This window comes from Enhydra lutris, unplaced genomic scaffold, assembly GCF_002288905.1.
Source record: "Enhydra lutris kenyoni isolate GAN:26980312 unplaced genomic scaffold, ASM228890v2 scaffoldscaffold52, whole genome shotgun sequence".
Taxonomy (NCBI): domain Eukaryota; kingdom Metazoa; phylum Chordata; class Mammalia; order Carnivora; family Mustelidae; genus Enhydra; species Enhydra lutris.
This window is the reverse complement of record NW_019154136.1, coordinates 1,985,948-2,005,558: the sequence shown is the minus strand read 5'-3', so window position 1 is coordinate 2,005,558 and position 19,611 is coordinate 1,985,948. Positions and strand designations below refer to the sequence as shown.

The window sequence follows — 19,611 nt, the reverse complement described above, 5'->3', positions numbered from 1 at the left end:
GGACATTTGCCTTCATGTTTCACTACTGTTTCACTACATAATGTGTATGCAAATCAAAAGGAGAGTTCATTAAAATAAACTCCTGGGGCACCTGGGTGGCTCAGTTGGTTAAGCATCTGCCTTTGGCTTAGGTCATGATCTCAGGGTCCTGGGATCGAGTCCCAAGTCGGGCTCTCTGCTCAGCGGAAAGCCTGCTTCTCGCTCTCCCTCTGCCACTCCCCTTGCTCATGTGCACTCTCTCTCTCTCTACTAAAATCCCTAAACACACACACACACACACACACACACACGATTCCTTAGGAACTAAGGCAGAGCAAGTCTGAGTGCAGCCTGAGAATTTTTTACTTTAAGAAGTTTCCAGATGTTCCTGAGCAGTCAGCTCTGCCCTAGGGGACCTCCTTATACAGTGGGGCCTCATTAGGTGGTCCATATTCAATCCAAATGACTCAACTCTCATCTGACTTCCAGATTCGAACAGTGACCCTTTGGGTCATGTATGTATGCCATGCAAATATAAAACTAAAATTAAATAATATCATTCAAGAAGATACTAAATATATTTCCATGTAGAGCAAATTTTTAAAGATGCTAAGGTAAACTTGAAGCCTTTTTTTTAAGCCTTAATCCTTATCAACTTGGACACAGTGTAACCACAGTCTTATTTCTAGAATTGATTGTTGCCTTCTAATCATTTTCTATCCTTAGGTTTGGGGCCCGGGGGCATCTGGCTAGTTTGGTGACTGACATTTCTGTTTCAGGCTTCTATCTTGACACAAAGGGAGAGAAGTACTGTTTCAGGGGCGCCTGGGTGGCTCAGTGGGTTAAAACCTCTGCCTTTGGCTTGGGTCATGTTCCCAGGGTCCTGGGATCGAGCCCCACATCAGGCTCTCTGCTCAGCGGGGAGCTTGCTTCGCCCTCTCTCTCTGCCTGCCTCTCTGCCTACTTGTGATCTCTCTCTCTCTCTGTCAAATAAATAAATAAATATTAAAAAAAAGAAGTACTATTTCAGTTTCTCGCTGCGAATACCAAAAGGTACTTCTGCTTTAAAACTATTCCCGGGACTCTCCTCCTCCACGACCTGCTTCTGAACCCCTAGGTTTTTATCTCTTTTGAAGCACTTCACGGTCTCTCCTGTAACGTCAAGGAGGGAAAGAGAAAGGCTATGTGGAGGCACAATTGCACTGAAAAGATGCTCTAAGTGCCGCTCCTTGTCTCCGGATGGAAGTGAACCACCTCCCTGAAGAGACCCTCATATTCCATCTCATCTCACCAGCTCCATCCCCTCCCGGCTATTTCCAACGATCTCTCTTGGTTGTTCTTAACATGTAAATGCGGATTCCTGTATTGTCAGAAGAACTGACTTCTGATAGTTTTCTATTTTTTTTACAGAGGTGCACAAATTTCAACTTACAGTGAAACAGAACTTTAAAAATCACCACTAGGCGGTGAATACCTTCAGTGAGCATTCCTTGGGCCAGTACGTGGGACAGGTTCTTTCCCACCGAGGGCAAAGAAGGAACATGTAACACAATGCCTCCTCCCCGACAGGCCCTCATGAAGTTTTTCTGTTCTCCTGCTTATTTTTATGTATTTGTTTTTTTAAAAAAACAATCCTCTTTGTAACAAAAGTAATATAGGCTTATCACAAATATTAAAACAGTACAGAATCGCCTGCTGTGGCAAGAGCTGGAGCTGTGCTTGGAAGCCTGGCTCCCAAAACCACGTCAACGAAGATTTCAAGGTACCAGTAGACGTTTATGAGAAAAGCAGCCCAGTGATGCTAGGAGGAGCCAAACAAAGGAACAATAGTCATATCATGTAAAACATGCATGATTTTGAAAATGCTATTTAACCATGTGTAGTGGTGATATCTAGCATTTACTGTTACTGTTTTAAGCCAGGGGACTGTCTACACGCTCTTGGAAGTGAAGAAAAGGTCATCCTCCCCTTAGCTGATTCACCATGACCCCTCTATAGAATTTCATTTTTTTTAAAGATTTATTTATCTGAGAGAGCGTGCGCGCACACGTAAGGGGGAGGGGCAAAGGGAGAGGGAGAGAGGATCTCCAGCGGACTCCCCACTGAGCGTGGAGCCCGACACAGGGCTCGATCCCATACCCCTGAGATCATGACCTGAGCCAAAATGAAGAGTCATATGTTTAACTGACTGAACCACCTGGTCGCCCTTCTCTGCAGAATGTATTAAGTACAAAGTTACTCTAACATTATGCTGGCCACCACAGAGAGTGAGTCGCTGGGTAAAGCTGGGATGTTTTCCTCAATTTCGAATCAGTCCTCAGGTATGTAGTGATGCTGTGTTCAGAGCCAGGCTGGATTTTGAGATCTACGAAAGGAGCGTCAGACTTGGTTCCTAACCTGGCGGTGTAAACAATCTTAAAAGCCCTCTCTAGGCCCATCTTACAGCTGCTTTGTATGCTAAAGCAATTTAAGAAATTGGGACACATTCCACGACATTTGAGAGGTCAAGGGTCCCAGGCAGTCAGACAGCAACTTTGGCCGTGGAAGTGACAAGCAGACAGAACGCCCCGATGCCCCAGCCCCGACGTACACGTGAGACCGTAGCAGCGTGCATGTAGTGTTTATTGGGGGTCTGCTTTGCGCTCAGCACTACTCGGGCATCGTGGTTGAGTACAAGATTTAAGAGATTGGGAACCCACTTCCGAGGAGGACATGAAGTGGAGGTTTCCAGTCACTCCGCGAAGAACAGTAGTGAGTTTCCGTCAGGTGTGCTCTGGCGGAAGGTGGTTCCGGGAGGCCCCTGGGGCTGGTCTCATGTTGTCAGGGAGATGGTGATCAGGTACGGGTGGAAGGGAAAAGGCAACATCTGTGAACGGCTCTCCGGATTCTTCTCTCTTCTTCAGACCTGTCATCCTGAAGAAGGCCTGACCCAGTCCAATCACCGCTGTGGGCAAATCCCTATAGATGAGCTTAACGCGAAAGGGCGGGCCATCCTTTACACTTGACTTAGAGCGAAGCGGACGGCAGGTGCCGCTCTCGCTCCCTGCAGTTCACCATGTCACGGACACTGTCCTTAAAAGTGATCCATCCGGATTCCACACAAGGCCCCACTTGCTCCCTCCATATATCCCCCTTTTCGCTTTTCCACTGTTGCCAGGCAACAGACATTTCCGCTTCCATTACCCCTGAACAGCTGGTGAGGCCAGAGACACATTTTCTCCATTACTCTCAAACATGAACACAAGTGAAATCATGAGGCAGAAATAAATACTGAAAGCCAGTGAAGATGCTCTCTCCTCAGGCTTGTATTCTTGGGACAACTTTTCCTGAACAGAGCCATAGTTATGATATTTAATGACAGCTTTATAATCTCCTATTGTCTGTACCATAAAATTAACAGTTGCATGCAAGAAAATCACCTCAAGAGGAAATCAAACAGATTTTCCTAAAATGACGTCTGAACATCATCAACATTTTGGAATCCCGGATTATTTTCTCCTTTACTCAAGTCCACAGAGGCGTAAGGATTTTCTTCACTTCTGGCTTGATTGTTCCTGTTGAATAAAGTGAAGTCACCTTTAGTGCAGCGCTGCCGGAGGGACACGGCCCTCCTTGGACCCCACTGGCCTGGGTGTCTCTGACCCCTCAGCACCGAATCGCTCGCTGGCGAACCATCCCCTCCCGGCGGACTGGGAACCCCGAGAGAGCAGGATTCACTCCTTTTGCCCCATGACTAGTTGGCAGGATGGCTGGCAGGGCATGGGAGACTGCTTAGGGTGTGTATTCTGGGGTCAGAGAGGGTGCACCTCGGTACCTCAGTCTGTCTGGAAAACGATGGCGGTTCTGCCAAAGTCCCAGAGATGGTGCTGGCAGAGCCCTCACTGTACGGGCGGGCAGCCTCCGCAAATAGCAGCTTGGAGGATTCTTTTCATTTTTTTTTTTAAAGATTCTTTAAAAATTTATTCATTTGAGAGAAATACGGAGTCGGACAGAAAAAGCACAAGCAGGGGGAGAGGCAGAGGCAGAGGGAGAAGCAGACTCGCCGCTGAGCAGGGATCCCGACCTGGGGCTCCATCCCAGGACCTGGAGATCATGCCCTGAGCCGAAAGCAGACACTTAACAACTGAGCCACCCAGGTGCCACACTGGATGATTCCTTTTAGAAACCAAGTGGTCGTTAAGCCAAGTGCCTCCTTTGCAAGTGCCTCCCTGCTACACGGTCAGCTTCCCAAGTGTCCAGACCAGAGTGGGACAGCTTTGTAGCACAAGCACCGGCCCTGCAAACTGGCTGTGGGTCCCAGTCTGTTACTGATGAGCCACGTCGATTTGAGAGAGTGACTTGGTCTCTCTGAATCTCAGTTTGATATGTACGTGAAGATAATTAGATAATTGCGTATTGACATCCTATGCTTGCCGAAAATATTAATGCATCAAAGTACTGAGCAGGGTAGCCGGTCCGATTTTGCTGTGTGCCTTTTATTAACACAGCATGTGGCATGAAGGAAGTTCCCCCAAATAATTCATTTCATGAATTAACTTTGGAATAGTAGCTCGTGTGCAAAGTAAAAATGTTTCGCAAACTGTCATGTGCATACCAATCACCAGGGAGATGGCCTTAGTGAAAATGCAGACCCTCCAACAACAGAAGGGTCTCTGAGAAACTGATAATTGTCCTTGGCTTTGGGAAGGGAACTTGGAGGCAAAGGGTGGCAAGAAGATTTTGGGGTATCCTTTCATAGTTTTAAAATTCTAACCATATGAATGTATTCTATTAAATGCCTAATTTTCTTAACTGAAGTTATTTTAGGGAACTATAAATCTCTATAGTGAAGAATTGAGCAAAATAGACAAGAGCATGTCAAAATTCCATCATGAACACGTTTAAGCAACCTGCAGTGTGCTGAGTTTTGTTAGGAGCTATAAAATAGTATTAACCTTAATTACATAGGCCCATGGAAGCCAGTGATCTCTCAAGGTCCGAAAAACCATCTAGTGGTAGAACAAGATTATTAATCAGGTCTCTGGTGATTTAAATCCTCACCAAACTTGGATCTTCCACTCAAGAACAAATGAGAGAGCATCGTGACCCATGACCTAAGAGGATGACAGGGAGCCTGGGCCACCTGAGGGGGAATGAAGATGATGGAAGGGTAGAAGTTTGAAGCAAATCGCAGAGCTCATTCTAGAACGATTTTACAGTGCCAACCATCACTGAGTCAGTCTCTGGGGTCACTTCTAGACCAAGGAAGACTAGGAGTGATGAGAACTCCCTGAGCCTGCCTGCCCCCCATCCGTCCCCGAGTTTGCGGGGCGTCTCAGCAGTAGGGAGAGGACACTGTGGCCAGGATGGAGTTCATCTGGTCACGCTCAGAAGCCCAGGCTGAACACTGCACTCCGGCGCCTGCTAGGAACGCAAAGTGCTGACGAAATCTGGGAAATGTCTAGGGAATGCATCAGAATATTTAGGTGCAAAACGGTCCCCAAAAGTAATTGGCTTATACACCTACCACTTGCTGCAAAATTTCCAGTTAGTTTTCCCTAAACCTTTCTGTTTTAAGATAGGTAAGTCTAGGAAAGGGCACTTACTTCCTTCGACTTCTGATCCCAGAGAAGATGAGCAGGAAAATGCCGACCAGCACCACTCCCATCACGACCCCAAACATGATCAGCCATATGGTGACAGGTGGCTGGTAAGGGGGTTCCAGTGTTGGCTGAATCCCCAGAAACTCCAGGCTGTTGTCATCCAGGCGGAAAGCATCATTGATACGGCCCCGGGACTTCCTATTCCCAAAAGCAAGACACTTAGGCAAAACAGAATTGTGTGTAATTATTTACTTCCTATGCCATTGCTCCTGAAGGGATTTGATAAGGTTTAGCTTAAGACTGCACACCTCAGGGGCACCTGGGTGGCTCAGTGGGTTAAGGCCTCTGCCTTTGGCTCAGGTCATGATCCCGGGGACTTGGGATCAAGCCCCGCATCGGGCTCTCTGCTCGGCGGGGAGCCTGCTTCCTCCTCTCTGTGTGTCTGCCTCTCTGCCTACTTGTGATCTCTGTCGAATAAACAAACAAAATCTTTAAAAAAAAAAAAAAAGACTGTACACCTCAAATAGCAATGAAATCAAAGTCAATAACCAGGTCCCACGAAAGATTCAAGATTTGACAATTCGGCCCCTTTTGTATCTTGTAGCCTAGATTACGTCTGGCAACGGCTTCCTTGGAAAATTGGGTTGCAAGTGTGGAAACACGCAACAGGCTGGAGTTTGTTGGTTCATGAGTGCTGTGTTGTAAGGGCAAAGTTAGCGTATTTGGCAAGAATCTCCCTTCTGTCGGAGTAGGTCTACAATGACTTTTTATCAGATAACAGAAAAGGGCAGTTGGGTACATCTCTTCTACAAATCGACTGGGTCCTATACCCAAGTCCTGACGGTTGTAGTTTCCAAAGAAAAGGTATTGACCTTTGGAGACAGGGGAGGACCACAGAAAGGGACCTTCGCCAATTTCTCCAGCACTGGGATGGGAAATGGCTAAATTTTAGAGAGCAAAAAAGGACGGATGTGATTTTGAAAACCCAAACTAGGAACATTGAGAATATTCTGAGTTGAAAACCCAGGTGCCTTGCAGCCCATCCTCCTGTCCTGGGGTGTAGTGCAGGTTAGGAAGAGAGGGAGATCCGTCAGAGCAGAATTCACCATGTAACCTCAGCCTGAAAGTGTCTCAAGTCATTCTGGAAACAGGGGATTTGCCATCCCCTGCTGCTCACAAGCAGGCCTGGGCTCTTTCGTGATGATCTCAGCTGGCGCTTTTCCCCAAGGCAGAAACAAGCTCTTTGGGGGCCAGCGGTGAGGTCTCTGGTTGTAAGTGGGTTGCACACCCCAACTAAGCCGGACTTTCCAGGCTCACTCTGCCTGGCAGGTCCTGGATGTGCTTCCAGAGACGAACAGCAGCTCAAGAGGGCCGCCTAGTGGGCTCCCTCATAGCAGCAGGTATCTTAAGCCTTCTTTAGTGACAAGGGAAAACACCTGCCTCTGTCTTTTCTTCACTCTTGCTGTTTGGGGAAACCTTGGGCCAATCATTGCTTCTAGATGCTCGCTGCCCAGAGCGAGTCCCTCTCCTAGTGTGGAGGCCAAGCAACGCCTAAGGGATCCTATTCTTGCCCACCCCGCTTCTGACTCCAGTTACTGAAATGATTCCTTCATCCAAGTCCCTACAGCAAATGCTGGCGACATGTGTCCACGTCCCTTCTATCTACCGTTCTCCAGGTGTGCAAGCCAGACTCCCTCCAGCCAGTACCTGCTGCCTTTACCCGAGAGCGTTCTTGGGCCCCGAGGGGCTGCCCAGCCTACAGGTCAGAAATGCCGGGGAAGTCACGCCACCGGCAAGCAGTTCTCAACCAATGACCGGTGGGAGGCAGTGGATAAGTGCCCCCCGCGGTGATGGGACCATTCAGGTGAATGATCTGCTCAGTCTCCCAGAATTCCCCGGCACGGTGGAGCTCTAGTTGCCCACCGTGGTCCCTTGCTCGATAACATGTCATTTATTATCTTCCTTCCGCCCTCCGCCCCTGTGCATTTTTCTTCCTCAAAGCTTCTTGAGATCGTCTCCCAAATCAACTACAAATACCGTTTAAGGGCCTGCGGTACGGAGGAGCCCAAATCAAGGCAAGTCCCTTGCTACGAGATCCTTCTGGAATTAAAACCCCAGTCTTTAGGCTGAAAAGGACTCAGAACGGTGCCCGGCACACACAGCATACTAAACCATGAGTGCTTGTTGGGGTTGCATTCGGTACCCCCCGCCCCCCGAGAGCTTGTCTGAAAGTAAAATCACCTGATAGCTTCTTCAACGACAGCTCTGGGAATGATGTCAGACATATTCCCAGGTGAAGTGACAACGAAGTTGAAGGAGATTCTGGGTTTCAAATCGCTCACCCTCACGTCTTCGTACCTGCAGAGAAGCAAAAGAAACATCTTTCCTTGTGGCATGGAGGACACAGCAAAGAGGATGGGGGCTCCCCCTGCCAGTGAAAAGGAGGTTGGGGGGAGAGTCACAGGGTAAAGGCGAGAGACACGGAATGGGGCAAACAACGGAAGGATGTGATTGTCCCTACATTCTTAACACTTCCCAAAGCACATGAACTTAAGGACATATGTTGGGATAACACACTATTGGTACTATCTGTTCAGCCCCCTAGATGGACCCCATTTTCCTTCAATGATACAAAAATTTCATATTGAAAGCCGCTGGAGAACTGGCAAAGAACCACGGGTGCCCCAGGATTGTGATACATACCGTGGCGAGCAGCAAGGGCTGAGTACCGCGAACAGAGGCAGTGAGTTCGGCTCCCCCACCCCTCCTCCACGCTGCAACCCCCCCCCCCACATTACACCCACAGCCGGGGGCGGGGAGGAGTGGGCTTTACCTACAGCGTGACAAGACTGGCCTCTCCCAGCTGCCACAGGGATCCTGACAAAACGTAAGGCAGATCCTGGGGCTCCCAGCCCTTCCCACTCAGGAGAAAGCAAACATCCTTGGAATAGTTTGCAAGGCCCACGTGAAAGTTCTTCTCCTCTTCCCACCCCCACACCCCACTGCTGCCCTGACCACACCTCCCACTTGTCTTCTGTGAGCTCACTGCTCCAGCCGCACTGGCCTCCTTGTTGTTCCTTCAACAGGTGCAGGATATTCATTCATTAGGATCTTTCCACCTGCTACCTACCATCCCCGTTGACTACTTTGCTGATGCTCTCCTTGCTTCAGATGTTTGTGCAAGGATTCGTGAGGCCTCCTCTGACCATTGCAGCTAAGGCTGAGCTCTAGACACACCAGCACTCCCAAGCCCCCCATCCCCCATCTGCGGTTCTTTCCTCCCTTGAACTTGTCACCGTCTCATTGTGCTATATTTCACTTAACATATTTTGCTGATTGTAACGCACGCATGAAACATACATTAGAACACAAGTTCAATGAAGGCAGAGATGTCTGCCTTTTGCTCTCAGTGCTGATGGTGGAGGAAGCATTTGGTGGAGGGAAAGGGAAAAGGAAAGAGGAGAGGGAGGAGAAGGGGAAAGAGAACAATGCTCTTGCAATCTGTAGGTCGAGTAAGTCACAGTCCTCCCTAAAGAGAATGGCCCAAATTCCAGGCTATCAGAGAAGTTTCAAAGTCATTGGGTTTTTCTTAATTTTACTTGAGTCAGAGTTTAAGCACAATATCTCCTCAGACCCAACAGAAAGAGAAGTAATGGTTGGAGTAACTCACACAAAAGGGATCCTTTGGATTTTGACTTTTGAAAAATACTCTCTCATGGCATATGCAATAGACGACCGGAAGAAGTACATTTCATTGTCATTCCATTCGTACTGCAAATTCAAAAGAAAAACACTGTTCAGTAGGGATCATGGGATACATTCAAAACCTGATATTCCAGAAGCATTACTTTTACGTTTTCTAATACTCCAGAGAACCCTGTGCAGGCACCAGCATCACCTGGAGGGGCTGGTTAAACCACTGAATAGTGGGCCCTCCCCTCTTGAGTTTCTAGGATGAGACCCGAGGACGTGCACATCTAACAAGCCCTCAGGTGTGCTAATGCACCTGCTCTTTAAGGATCATGTTCATGGATCCTTTTCAGTTTGAGAGGAGCTGAAATAAACATCCTGAGGGCAGGTTTATGGATGGGAGTCATGTGAGTCATGGGTTTTGGTTAAAATGTCCATGTATTGTACACCTGGAGCTAAATAACACTGCATGCTAATTATAGTTGAAAGAAAAAAATAAGTTTAAAAAAGAAAACAAATGTCCACGTATTGAAGACAAAGATGCGGAGCTTTTACTGTGTCTATGGTAAGTTCTCAGATATGCGCAAGTGTAAAAGAAAAAGAGACGTGAGTTCTGAAGGAAAAAATAACTGTCCACGAGGTAATTTGTTCTTGATTATAGGTGTTAAACACACAGCTGGCGTATTTGCATAGTTTGTGAACCTTTGCTAAAAAAGAAAAAAAGCATTCGCTCTTTCCTCTACCAGCCAGCAGCAGAGATAGATGAATGCCACAAATTTTGCGTCTCTCCTTTCCCTTTCAGAAAAAACAATGACAAGGTTTCACAGTAGTGTTACATCAACCTTAGCTTGATACCACTCAGGTTTGGCAAAAAAGCTGCTTTGAGTACTAATAATGTTACTAATATCGGTACTATGATGTTCTGGTTATTATTTCCATATTTTAAAAAAAGGCAAAGGTTAAGTTCACAAAACGATGCCAAAGATCGGGTTGGACTTGGCCATGCAACAGCTGGACCTGGGCCAGATGCCCGCGGGGCGGGGGAATGCTAAAGCATGGGTCGGCCTCAGCAAAGCAGCCTCCTGCTCGGCTAAGGGGCCTCAGGGCAGCTCACCACCAACCCCTCTGAAGACCATTACCAATCCCTCACTGCAGAGAAAGAACCTGGGGACAAACGTCAAGAAAACAATATAACTGAAAAGGAACTAAAATGTATTAGGCCAAGGAAGAGCTAATATAAAGATGCTAAGAAAAATAATCCCACAGACATTCAATGATGGTAGAGAACTGGAAATTGGAACTCTTCAAGTTCGGGAAGGGTTGCACCTTCATTTTTATTATTTCTTTCTTAAAGGTTCACTTTTCACTCCTACTGCATTATCTACATTTAGCTGTCTTACTCAGCTAGGCAAATGATGCTGTGACTGCGGTGGAGCTGTAGGCAATATTTAACTGGGCAGAAAATGGAAGGGGGTCGAAATGTAACCTTGGACTCTATCTGCTGCAAACCACAATTTTCTATTGCACCCTGGGCCACTCTATTCAATGGTCCCAGGCTGTCCTCTCGTCCCGCACGGCCTCCTGTGTCCCCCATCTGCCTGGGGCTGTTCTGTCCTGTCCTCTCCCCAAAGCCGCCACCCCTTCAGCCTGGCTAGCCCGAGACAGGTGTCCAGCAGAGCGACAGCCGCTGCAAGGAGCTCACACGCAGGTGTGAGGAATCTGGTTTGCAGTGAAACATTCGGTTATCCTCAAATGCAAAGTCCTCAGTAGTTCTCAGCTTTGGCTGTAATTAGCATCACCTGGGGAGCTTTTTTTTTTTAAGATTTTTTTTTTTTTTTAATTTATTTGAGAGCGAGAGAGTGAGAGAGAGCAGGAGAGGGGAGAAGGTCAGAGAGAGAAGCAGACTCCCCATGGAGCTGGGAGCCCGATGCGGGACTCAATCCCGCAACTCCAGACCTTGAGCCAAAGGCAGTCGCCCAACAAACTGAGCCACCCAGGCACCCGCCCGGGGAGCTTTTAAAACTCCTGATGCCCAACTTTCGATGCTACACCTCAGAAGTGAAGTCAGACTCTCTGGGAGTGGTACTCGGCTGTGATATTTTTTTCAACATCCCCTACGACTCCAGGGTGCAGCCAGGTTTGCAAAACCAGAGCTTCCCAGTCTGCTGTGTACGCGCCAGCCAGGGGCTGGTGAACACGCAGATCTGGACTGAGCAGGTCCAGCGCTGGGGCCTAAGATTCTGTATTTTTAACAAGCTTCCAGGATACGGATGACTGACTAAAATAAAACAAAGCAAAACTATCTACACTACTTGTTAAACAGTGTCTCAAAATATAACCTTGTCCTCTTCCTCAAGTACAAGTGATGGTGATAAGAGTGAATTATGAGGTTGGACACTTGGGGCGCCTGGGGGGCTCAGTCCATTAAGCTTCTGACTTCAGCTCAGGTCATGATCCTGGAGTCCTGGTATGGAGCCCCGCATCTGGGCTCCCTGCTCAGCGAGGAGCCCACTTCTCCCTCCGCCTCTGCAACTCCCCCGGCTTGTGCTCTCTTGCTCTCAAATACATACAATTTTTAAAAATGTATTTTAAAAAAGGGTGGACACTTGATATTTAAGATTGGATGTTTTTTCATTGATTTTCATAGCACCTTAAAAGTAACAAGGAAAAAGTAGACATCACCAAACCAATAAGGAATGTGTTACTTAAAAAAAAAAAAAAAAATCCCAAGAGGCAGAATCTGGAGCTTGTCGTTTTTAAGAGAAACATGTGGGCTGTCTTCTTTTAGAACACACTGAAATGGGCTTATTTGTCCCACTTAAGAGAGTGCATTAAGTAGTAAAGGATGGGGGCGCTTGGGTGGCTCAGTAGATTAAGCATCCGGCTCAGGTCATGATCTCAGGGTCATGAGATCGAGCCCCAGTGGCAGACTCCACGCTCAGCAGAGCGTCTGCTTCTCTCCTTCTCCCTCTCCCTCTGTCCCTCGGCATGTGCTTTCTCTCAAATAAATAAATAAATAAAACTTATTTTTAAAAACTTCTTTTAAAAAAAAGACACACTGTCCAGAATACTCACTGCTTTTTTTCCAAGAGCTGATTTTAGGCTTATCCTCACTTTAATGCTTTGGTCAGCATCTGATTAAAGAGAAATCAGAGACTGTTGGTGACAGATGACAGATCGACCATGTGCCTTTACTTCCTTCCCCTCTCAAGATCCCACCAAAGTGATAGTAAAGGAATTTTTTAACAGGTATAAATAGTTTTGGAAAATGAGAAGTAATGGCAGCGGCGGTGGTGGTGGTAAGTGCTCTCTCAAGGGCCAGGAAGCCACAGCCTAAAGTGAATGCAGAGGTAGTACAGACCCCAAAAGTCCCAGAGAGTCCTGGAGCAGCTTGGGAAGAAGAAGAAGAAGAAGAGATCAGACTGAAAACAATGGGAATGAAAATTAAGATATGGTTAAAGCCCCGTGGGACACTGTTAACCCTCCTACCCCACATGCTCTTGTTTAGAAAGTCACTTGGAAACTCTGCTGTAGCAGAACAAGGGGTGAGGTGATCCAAGAAAGAAGGTCTGGAATTCAGGAAGCAATGGATTCAACCCAGGAAACCAGCAAAAGGATGGATGACTCAGGACGAAAACTGTGGTCAGACTGAGACAGAAGAACGCAGGACTCTAAGAGGGAAGCCTTCAGGAAAAAATGAGACTGAAAAGAATAGATACGTTGGAATACCTGGAAAAGATAAATGCAACATTGATAGCAAATTAGATATTAAAAAAACAAGGCAGTAGAAACTCCAGGACAAACAAAGAGCCACATAGGAAAGGCTTTAAAACAGTATATTACTTGGCTCTATAGGCATTATGATACAAATACTGATAATTTCTTATAAAAATATTAAAACTTTATTGAGATGAGAAAGGAAAGTGGAAGAGGAGGCAGGAGTGCATGCCTAAAACTGACCAATAAAGAAATTATATAAACATAATGTTCAGAGATATGAAAGTGACTGCCAGAAAGAGGAGGTAATAGCATTAAAATTGATTTAAAAAGCATTTGTCTTTGAAGAGCGGGATTCGAATGCAGTGGGTTGGGGAGTTTTATACTCTTTTATTTTAAATATGGGGCTGATAAAGCAGAGTTGAAAGAGAGAGAGAAAATGTGTGTGTGTGTGTGTGTGTATGTGTGTGTAGTTTTCATCATGCCTGATACGTAGTAGGTGCTCAACAAATGCGTTTCCTCCCCCAATAAAATGGCAGCTGCCACCATAGCACAGTCAGAAGCAGGGTCTACATAGAGGGAAAACATACTCGGCTGTGTCATAGCCCCATGAGATGGGCCAGAGGGGACTAAGGGAAGCAGAAAGGGAGTCATTTGAAATGTGTCAACTCAGAGTACTCACATGGACTCCAGTCAGTGTTCCAACCCACAAAAGAATTCCTGTTTTGCTCTTTCAGCCAGGTAAACAAGGGCTCGAAGTAGTTGAGCAGTGGTCTTACATCCATAGTCTTTGCTCCTACAACACGTTCCAAGGCAAAGGTCCAGGGTTTTGATCTTCCAAGGCTTAGCATTTCGCTACATGCAAAAAGGGGAGGGTGGGTTTAGGGCCTTTTGAGGAATTCCAGATGTACACATATTTACACTATGATCTATGGTTTCTCCTTTTTGGCTTAGCTAAGCTTGCTCCTGGCTGATAAGAAAATCAGGCGGGTTAATGGATGTATTCATCCATCAATCTCTTTCCTTCTAATGACTAGAGAGGGAGCCCTGTAGTTATGACATGGAGAGGAGATAGACTGTCCAGCCATCGCATGGTCTAGGTTCCTGTGTGACCATAAAATAAACATTTAATTTGCAGATGAGGACATTCTGAGTTCAAAATTTTTCTTTTTAAAACAAGGAAATCAAATTCAAATCTAGGCATGGAAATATTGGTAATATTGGGTAGCAGGAGAGGTTCAATATTTTGAAATATTTCTTTTTTTTTTTAAAGATTCACCTATTTAACTGAGAGAGAGGGAGAAAACAAGTGGGAAGAGAGGCAGAGGGAAAGAGAATCTTCAAGCAGATTCTCTGCTGAACATGGAGCCCGATGCGGGGCTCGACCCCACCACCACAAGATCACAACCCGAGCCAAAACCAAGAGTTGGACGCTCGACCAACTGTGCCACCCAGGTGCCCCTTGAAGTGTTTCTTACTGCAGCTTCTGCCCAGCTTCACGGGAATTGGAGATGTCACATTTGTATAGGGGACCTTCATGTTTAGCTATTTGACAAAGGGCTTCTTGAAACTGGAATTGGTAAATGGTCCTTGTGTAATATCTGTAAAGCAGATGAACAAGAGAGCAGTGCCGTGTTTAGTCACTGTGCTAGACTCATAGACTGGGGCGTAAGTTTAAATTCTAAGGCTCTAGTCCCAAAGAGATATTAATCCAACCTCTTTCTCCAGAAAGACCCCAAAATGAATCCTGCAGACACATCATAGCCTACTTGTATTTATGTATCAGCTGATTAAAAAGGTGGTATTACTCACTATGGAGTATTATGCCTCCATCAGAAAGGATGAATACCCAACTTTTGTGGCAACATGGACGGGACTGGAAGAGATTATGCTGAGTGAAATAAGTCAAGCAGAGAGAGTCAATTATCATATGGTTTCACTTATTTGTGGAGCATAACAAATAGCATGGAGGACAAGAGGAGATGGAGAGGAGAAGGGCGTTGAGGGAAATTGGAAGGGGAGGTGAACCATGAGAGACTATGGACTCTGAAAAACAATCTGAGGGTTTTGAAGGGGCAGGGGGTGGGAGGTTGGGGGATCCAGGTGGTGGGTACTGTAGAGGGCACGGATTGCATGGAGCACTGGGTGTGGTGCAAAAATAATGAATACCGTTACGCTGAAAAAATAAAAAATTTTTAAAAAATGTGGTATGTACTTTGTTAAATGTTAGTTCACATTTGTATTGTGTTTTACGTATTTATGGCCCATCATATAAATAATGCCGAGTGATCCTTATGGGAGGCCCACGATGTTATTCCCATCTTCCAACTAAAGAAACTGAGGTTCAGCAAGTTCAAAATGTGGGGCTAACGGGTGAAGAACATAGGTTTTTGGACTACCAATTAAAAATACTCTATTACCATCACTCTGAACACTGCCAGTAACAAGAAGACAAAGATCATTTTATTTCCCCTAGGGATACTAAAAATTCCTTCGTGGTGGAGAAAAGATCTCATGTAAGTTTTACTGGACCCAATAAATCGTGTTGAGTTAAAACTGAGTTAAAACTGATGATCTGTTTTGAGGTTCTAGGGGGAAGGAGGGTAGAAAGAGAAATTTCAGTCATTACTTCATAGATCCCTATTTCTTTGCCATTAGCACAGCTGTCCACAACCGTGGAAGTTAAACAGTGAGAAGAAACCTGTCAGTTACCTGATGAATGAGTAATCGTTAGCAACATGGAACAGAGCAGCAGGGTCACAGTATGTCTCATCATGGGGCAAGGGTTCCACCACCCCGACTATATCTCGCCTTTGGGGAGAAAAAGCAGATATGTTAGCCATGGGGCCCTTATCAGGGGAAGGTACGGTGAGATGAAGTTAGCGTGGTTTTGTCAGCCAATGGCATTTATAATGGAATTAGTTGTCACGTGAAATAGAAACAGTATAAAAAATTACAGAATAGAGCCCTTATACGGTTATCTCTTCCTTTTTTAATTCATCCAGAATATATCACTGGAAAACAGCTGTATCTTCAAAACACTAATTTAATAAAGTGTATCGCATGGCCAAAAATGTACTGTGAAAATCTTAATAATCCCTCTTCAGTGCCACATTTCACATGTTCCTGGCAGACAGAATTTTGTAACATTGACATCTTATTCTTCAAAGCTAGCTGGAGTGCCCCCTCCTCTGTGAGGCCTGCTCCTGACCCCACCCACCTGCCAGCACAGGGAACCCCTTCAGCTCCCTTAGCCTTCTCTAGCCATGCTCCTTTGGCATTTCTCTCTCTGTTTTACAAGTATTCATACACAGCTTCTTCTTGGCCCTGGAGACTGGAGCTCCTAGAAGCAGGGCTGTCTCAGTTACCTTTATGGATGCAAAGACTCCATGTATGTTTGGTGAACTAATGGACTGATTAATGCATAGCGAATTATTTTAAGGGTCTGGTACCATTTAACTTTCAAAATAAACCTTTAAAGGGATCAAAAACGAATTCAACCAGAAAAAAAAACTAGGGAAACCAAGTATTTGGCATTATTTAAACTTAAAACATTTGTCCTTTCTGACTGTGGGGTCATTAGAGACAAATTCAGTAATACTCAAATGCTAGAAATGGTTATTTTTGCTGCTCCTTCCTCCCAAGTAGAATTTATGTCAACAGAGAATCTTGGCAGAACAGTGGCACTGACTTAAATTCATGGACATGGGGCTAAATGTTATATAGGTAGATCTTCACCACAAAAAGGAAAATAAGAAAAACAAGCAAAATTGACAGGAGTCTAATAGAGGGAGGGGAGAAGACTCTTCTTCTCCTTCCCTCCCTCCCTCCTTTCCTTTCTTCCTTCCTTCCTGTCTTCTTTTGTAATTCTTTCATCCCAGACCCATTTATTTCATACCTATGTGTCCCAGGCATGAAGAACTATTGAAAGGGATCACGGTCTGTTGCCCAAAAGTGCCAGCCTCTCACTAGCCTGGAATTCTCTCTGTTTCCCTCTACAAACACCTGGTTACCGGTCACCTCTTTCTCAGAGCTCAATCTGGAGGCCTCTCCACATGTGACCCACCAGATATGGCTTTGGATCTTGCGCTGGATGCTCGTGGATCCCTATACACCCCCATCACAATAGACCACGTTGCCATGGCTTCATTTTTCACATCCCCCCACAGACTGAAAGTCCTTTAAAGTCAAGGAAAACATCTGAAATGGCCAGCATTGGATCTCCAGTGCTTTGTCTAAGATATTACAGTTTTATGGGTGACCCAGCACTTAAGAAGATAAACCATGAGAAGTTGTGTCATCAGATCCTGCTTGGGGGAAGGGAGAGCCAAGGAAATGTTATCTGAGGAGAAAGCATCCAAAAGAGACTTAAAAAATAAAAAGGAGGCAGGGTGTGCATGCACGTGTGTTCAAGCATGCGCGCGCATGTGCGTGCGTGTGTGTGTGCGCACACGTGCCTTCAGGCCAGGAAAATGCCTTTAGATAAGTGGCAAACTCATGAGACAAAACATTTTGCTGATTGCATATTCATTGACTTACTTCATCTCCCACCATTTCTGCATCCACTGCTCTTTGGGAATTTCACCCTTAAAGACCATCCATCTCCACTTTTCTAACATGTAAGTAAATGGTAGAGTTCCAACAATTGTAAGTGCTTGTTTGAGTAGGAAGTTTATGTCTGTTTCTGAAAGTACAATGGAAAAGGATAAATATTAACATGAGGATGACAGTGGGTGTTTTGCATTGATTTCCCAATCTGGAGATAGCATTTCTCAAGATATGCTTACAGTGAGATTACACGAGAAATTTAGTGACAGTGGACATGATAATATGTATCTACTCACTTTCTCAGCTAGGGGACTTGGAGGAGGGTAAAGACTTGGAAAGAACAGGTAAAATTAATCTGCAAGTAACTGCTAATCCCCATTTTTTCATGAGTGTCAATTGCCCTCCTTACATACCTCTTTTCAGAGCTAATTAGGGCTAGATCGTCTACTGTCATACTATTTATTCTTGTAAACTCCATGAAGGCGGTGACTGTTAGTGTCTCATTCGAGACTGTATACCTAGCCTGGTGGCTCCTACATGATACCCTCTCTGAGTCTTTGTTAAAAAACAAATAGTAAACAGATGCGACCAAAACCTAGTAAACCAGGGAGGAAAAACCCAAACAAAAAAGGAGCCTCCCCAGAAGAAACTATGCACTGGATAATCAGAAGGACAGTCCACCTTAAATGTACTGGCATCTTCTTCACCTCAGTTTAAAATGCTTTAACACATTATGTGATCTCATCTATCCCTTATTTAGTGATGTTTAAAAAAAAAAAAAAGCAGTAGAACTCACTCTTAGTATACAAACGAAGCTCCACAAACTGTAAGCAGGGGGGACACTATCTACTTGGCACACCACTGTATCTCCAGTGTTGAGAAAAATGCCTTGCACATAGTATATGCTCAGTAAATATTTTTGGAAGAAGAAAGGAGGCAAGGTAAAGGGAAGGAGGGAGGAAGAGAAAGAATGAAGGGATTCACTCAACCTCATTCACAGATCGGGGCAGAGCCAAATAAGGAAGCAAGAGTTTTTCAAACCAGTGGTTTAACCATGTTTAGTACTATTCTAGTGATTCAATCTTCTTTGCCTGCTGTCAGGAAATATTTTAAAAATGATAAAAACAAATAATTGTCTGTTAATTGACTTAAGAATTATATTTTAAAATTGGGCAACAGGTGTGGTTGCCGTGAACTCCCTTTCCTTTGTTGCTCCCTTCATGGGAGGATGCTGTTTCTCGTCTATTACCCACTGGGTTTATGCTTACAGCAACTTTTTCAGACATGCTGATGGCTTTACACTGACCTACTCCCAGGCCTTCATGAGATCACCAAAGTCTGGAGCCAGAAATCAAGGCACAGTGAATTGCCCCCACAAGGATGGAGCTCATGACCTTGACCTCACTGACCAAATGTTCCAGCCAGTGGAACTGATGTTTTGAACCAAACAACTAAAATGAGGGGAGGGAAATATACAGAAGAGAACATATTTGGCTCTAAGTATCCTCGTTTTACAAGGAAAAATCGGAAGTCATGGCATCTTCACTGAAGAATCTGGATCTCGTGAATATTCGTCATGTGCCATCAAGTCCCAGGCATCCAAAGAGAAACAGGCTGCCTTGGAAAAGATGTTGAAGGATAGCATGGATCTGAGGGGACGTCATAGGGGCGAATTCATGCGTCAGCTGGCTGAAAAAAACGTTTCAGTCCCGTCTAATCTTGATATTCCACCACCCATTCTTTAAGAACTCTAAAATTTCAAGTCACACTTTGCTTTGTATAATATGGGAAAAGCTTTAGATTAGGGCTCTGGTTCGGGTTCCGCTATGCTGCTTTTTGACCTTGGGCTAGTTACTTTTCCTCTTCTGTCTTCAGTTTGCTGCCTCAGCAAAATGGTTTTTAGAATGTTTCAGCTCTCACATTTTGGGAAGTTTTTACCTAGAAACCAGGGGGATGTAGTCAGAACTAATTAGCTGCGTGACCATGGATAAGCCATTTCAGTTCTATGGGCCTGTTTTAGCATCTTTTTTCCCCCCGTTAGATGTTTCTTAGAGTTCTAAGACCATTCATTCAGTCAGCTCTCTTAAGCCTTTTT

At 45.3% G+C, this 19,611-nt stretch overlaps 1 protein-coding gene across 2 annotated transcripts in view; it reads right to left on the bottom strand.

Moving 5' to 3' along the window:
• Nucleotides 1-3,397: 3,397 nt before the first annotated feature.
• Nucleotides 3,398-19,611, bottom strand: part of LOC111157129 (angiotensin I converting enzyme 2) — a 38,741-nt gene continuing 22,527 nt past the window's right edge. The window contains exons 10-19 of one of the 2 annotated variants that reach the window (XM_022518371.1): nucleotides 17,508-17,652; nucleotides 15,681-15,779; nucleotides 14,447-14,569; nucleotides 13,651-13,823; nucleotides 12,327-12,385; nucleotides 9,232-9,332; nucleotides 9,083-9,090; nucleotides 7,803-7,911; nucleotides 5,565-5,759; nucleotides 3,425-3,533 (exon numbers count right to left, since the gene is read on the bottom strand). In XM_022518371.1, coding sequence (XP_022374079.1) covers nucleotides 3,425-3,533; nucleotides 5,565-5,759; nucleotides 7,803-7,911; nucleotides 9,083-9,090; nucleotides 9,232-9,332; nucleotides 12,327-12,385; nucleotides 13,651-13,823; nucleotides 14,447-14,569; nucleotides 15,681-15,779; nucleotides 17,508-17,652 — 1,121 coding nt within the window. Of the gene's footprint in view, nucleotides 3,534-5,564; nucleotides 5,760-7,802; nucleotides 7,920-9,082; nucleotides 9,091-9,231; nucleotides 9,333-12,326; nucleotides 12,386-13,650; nucleotides 13,824-14,446; nucleotides 14,570-15,680; nucleotides 15,780-17,507; nucleotides 17,653-19,611 lie in introns of both variants that reach the window. The other variant, XM_022518370.1, reaches the window with a different exon arrangement.